Source organism: Monopterus albus, unplaced genomic scaffold (genome assembly GCF_001952655.1).
Source record: "Monopterus albus unplaced genomic scaffold, M_albus_1.0 scaffold49.1, whole genome shotgun sequence".
Classification (NCBI taxonomy): domain Eukaryota; kingdom Metazoa; phylum Chordata; class Actinopteri; order Synbranchiformes; family Synbranchidae; genus Monopterus; species Monopterus albus.
In genome coordinates, this window is record NW_018127929.1 from 2,560,839 (window position 1) to 2,565,023 (window position 4,185).

The following is a 4,185-nucleotide window of genomic DNA, read 5'->3' on the forward strand; positions in this document are numbered from 1 at the left end:
GAATGCCGATATTGTAAACAGCAGCAGAAGAGGAAGAATGCACTGCAGTCAATTAAGTGACTCGCCCGAGTTGGTTTAATTCGACTCATGTCCACAAGCCAGCGAGACTCACAAAGGTGTCCGATTTGCGTCAACCTCGGAAGAAAGTCGGTCTCGCATTCTTGAAGATTAATGGAGAATAGTTTTACATTTCTCTCTGCAGACTTGTGATCAAAATTCAGCGAACGACTGTAGGGGGTTCCCGGCAACTTGTGAAAAATACGTGGATGTTCATTTCTTCAGAGTTGAAGGAGGAATTTCCAAAGATTTCCAACTTCAGATTTATTTTTGTCCTTTTTTTTGTCTTTATTTTCGCCTCTTGTATACGCAGGCTTCATTGTCGTTAGAAGTAGTTTCACATCAAACCGGTCGTCTACATTTGTTGCCTGCACTTGGATGAACTTCCTCATGAGAGATCCAGTCATACAAGGATCAAGTATGGCATATCATCCGTTTATACCTCACCGGGATCCGGAATTTGCCATGAGTGCAATGCTGGGTCACCAGCCTCCTTTCTTCCCGGCCCTGGCTCTCCCTCCCAGCGGCTCCCTCTCCCTGCCGGGCGCCCTGGGAAAGCCGATCATGGACCAGCTGATGGGAGTCGCGGAGACCGGCCTCCACTTCTCCTCGCTGGGGCATCAGGCTGCGGCCGCCCACCTCAGGCCTCTCAAGACTCTGGAGCCCGAGGAGGAGGTGGAGGACGATCCTAAAGTTCACCTGGAAGCCAAAGAGCTTTGGGAACTCTTCCACAAGAAAGGCACCGAGATGGTGATCACCAAATCCGGAAGGTGAAATAGATTTTTTTTTGTTGTGTGTGTTCGTCCCAAAGATGTTATTAGAACTGACATACGGAAGCCTGTTGATTGATAACCCATAATGGAGGGATAGAGAAACCTATAGATATGCATGTCCTTAAACACATGACACTTGGACTTAAGCATGTCTACATGGATACAACTTTTATTTCACCTAATCGAGCCTTTAATTTGAATACATTACATGTGCACTGCAGCATAAGTGTCCCACGCATGTCATGCTTGTGTTTTCTCTACAATGTAAAATAAAAAAAAGAAATGACCCAAATAATTTGTAGATATACAAGATTAGCTTGATAGAAAAAAGTGCTAAACTGAGTTTAAGCTGTGAGCTCCTGCAAACTCAGCTCTGCCGCTGCACGTTCAACAAACTGGTAATGGCAAGTCACATGTTGGCCCTAAAATCATTCTGGAAACTGAAAGGGCCAAGGCCTGCTGGCCTGTTATTAATAGTGAGCTTCACTTTCACGTATCTACACTATTAATCCCATGGCATAAAAAAAATTATGCATAGTTTAAGCTCAGTGTTCATTTTCATGCCCGGTTTGTCAGATACGTTACACTGACAGACTATTCCAGTGAAATGTCAATTCTGAATATGTGGAGCTCTGATTAAATACTCTGTCATCACCACAGTGACAGTACACAAACATGGCTGCCTGTCTGTATGTATATAGGCCTTTCAAAGCATTAAAAATGAAGACACCATCCATATACTGCAGCATCACAGTAGAGGAGCATAATTATACTTCTTCGGCTGAATTCTTTGGCAGACAGACGTCGTGATTCACATCAGACTGATAGAACACTTGAAAATCATTAAGAATCATGGATTTACCACCATCTAAAATATTTTGCTATTGTTAATATTTTATTTGGCACCACACCAGCGCTCATCATGTGCTTCCCCTTGTTACAGGCGCATGTTTCCACCGTTCAAAGTGAGGTGCACTGGTCTGGACAAGAAGGCCAAATACATTCTCTTGATGGATATAGTTGCAGCCGACGACTGCAGGTACAAATTTCATAACTCCCGCTGGATGGTGGCAGGGAAGGCCGACCCCGAAATGCCAAAGAGAATGTACATTCACCCGGACAGTCCGGCTACTGGTGAACAGTGGATGTCCAAAGTCGTCAATTTTCACAAACTCAAGCTGACTAATAACATCTCCGACAAGCATGGATTTGTAAGTTCAACTAATGTATGTCCATTTTCCTATTTATCAACTTACTCTTTTTAGTAGCTATGTGGTAATAATTACCTTTTATTTGTTGTTTGCTTGTTTGTTTTTATGTTTTTAATTTAAGCCCAAGAAGTCCCATAGGGCTTGAGATGTATTTTGTGAGGAAGACGTGACTGAGATAACATTACAAAAAATTGCAAATGGTGAAATATAATCTCAATTATTACTGCATATTTTTAAGAAAATTAAGCCTGCAACTATTTTTGTAACTTATTACATTTTCCACCAAAACTAATTCCCAGAATGTTTTTATATGATTTATTAGTATTTATTAGTTTTAATCCCTCATAATGATGTGACTTGTACTTTAAAAGTTGATTTATGGTTTAAATCAAAATCATAAACAGTAAAACAAATGATTTGTGCTGTGTGTGTGCATGTGTGTGTGTGTGTGTGTGTGACTGTGTGTTGCAGACCATTCTTAACTCGATGCACAAATATCAGCCTCGGTTTCACATTGTGAGGGCCAACGATATTCTCAAACTCCCGTACAGTACCTTCAGGACTTATGTTTTTCCTGAAACGGATTTCATTGCTGTGACTGCTTATCAGAACGACAAGGTAAGCACAATTACTGCTTTACTCTGCATCCTGAATATCTCCTAAAGTAGTTTGTCCTGCCAGACGCCGTCTTTCACGCTGTGTGCAGCATTTTGTTGTGATAAAATATGAAACACGGCGTATTTGTTGGAGCCGGTGCAAGTGGAGTAATGAAGGGATGTTGCTGAGTAGGAAAGAAATAATTCAGAGGAATGTTATACAGGTTATGTTCCTTATATTTAAGCACGTGGAAAGGATTTGGCACAGACCCAGACTCTCACTCTCGGAGTGTGTGCGCGCAAAACTAGAAAGGGCTTGGAGCTGAAAAATGAGAAGGAAGAGGGGCAACACTGTGCGGCTGAAGTGAGAAACAGAAAACAAGAGGGTCGTTTTTGTTGAGTCAAACAACGCTGCGTAGCATCATTTTATTATTTGTGAGCCTTTTTTTTAAAAATGACAGTGACCTCCTAAGCTCCGACATGGTGGGGAAACGACGGCACCACTTCCTGTGGTAACACAACCGGAGATGGCGAGGAAGTGGTGTGGGAAGAGAATTTTGCAAAAGGTTGCACAAAAACAACATATTTCATTGTCGTGAAAAACGTGCCGACTCATGTGGTCATTGTGTGTTTTATCTGCAAGTGTGTTGCTGTAGCAGCTTGTTTTGGCCTGTTGGAACAATAATAGACAGTCGGTGCATTCTAATCTTGTAGAAATTACCTGCAGTTGTAAAATGATACCTTATAGGGAAGTGAATATTTACACGTACTTTTAATTATTTCAGATAACCCAGCTAAAAATTGACCATAATCCATTTGCCAAAGGATTCCGTGACACGGGCAACGGGAGAAGAGAAAAGAGGTAAGACGGGGGGAAAGTGCAGCCCTCAGATGTCTTAAGATTTATATGGAGACGAACAGTGATCTCGGTGGATTAACCCCGCGTCAAAGCTTGCGCATTAACCAGCAGGGAGTCTGCTTCGCCACAGTTTCTAATTAAACAGCTTAAAAGGCTAGAGTTCACTATAGTTCTTATGTTTTCTACTGAAGGTATGGAACAGATTAACTTTAAATGTCGTTACAATTCACTTGGTGATTAATAGCCTATTTTAAATTATACATGTGTCTTTGTTGTGCTTGAATTGAAAATGGGGAATGGGCCATGCTAAGGCAGTGGGGCTGTAATGGGTTTGTACTCTCACCTGCTACATAGGTAAATGAGCACCACAATCAGAGCTTCATTATCTCAGGTCTCCAGTGTGAAAAAGCTTCCACACCATTCATCGTGCTGCAGATATTGTTTCTGACCTGGGAGCTGTGACCAGGACCAATAATAACCTGAATACTTGTGCACAGGAAACAGCTGGCTCTGCAATCCATGCGTTCATACGAGGAGCAGCAGAAAAAGGAGAACGGAGCTTCAGACGACTCCTCAGGAGAGCAGGCTTCCTTTAAGTGCTTCGGTCAGGCCTCGTCCCCTGCCGTGTCTACCGTGGGCCCGCCACACCTGAAGGGGAGGCTCACAGACCGCACGCACACTCAGCCACA

General features: G+C 42.7%; 1 protein-coding gene and 1 long non-coding RNA gene across 3 annotated transcripts in view; one reads left to right on the plus strand and one right to left on the minus strand.

Annotated features, from left to right (window-relative positions):
* The window catches only part of LOC109960674 (uncharacterized), a 94,472-nt gene that overhangs the window by 76,931 nt on the left and 13,356 nt on the right, over window positions 1-4,185 (minus strand). The window lies entirely within an intron of this gene.
* The window catches only part of tbx3a (T-box transcription factor 3a), a 9,002-nt gene continuing 4,823 nt past the window's right edge, over window positions 7-4,185 (plus strand). The window contains exons 1-5 of one of the 2 annotated variants that reach the window (XM_020600942.1): window positions 7-827; window positions 1,774-2,056; window positions 2,513-2,659; window positions 3,423-3,499; window positions 3,994-4,151. In XM_020600942.1, the coding sequence (XP_020456598.1) occupies window positions 436-827; window positions 1,774-2,056; window positions 2,513-2,659; window positions 3,423-3,499; window positions 3,994-4,151 (1,057 nt within the window). In that variant the 5' untranslated portion in view covers window positions 7-435. The remainder of the gene's footprint in view (window positions 828-1,773; window positions 2,057-2,512; window positions 2,660-3,422; window positions 3,500-3,993; window positions 4,152-4,185) is intronic. The other variant, XM_020600943.1, reaches the window with a different exon arrangement.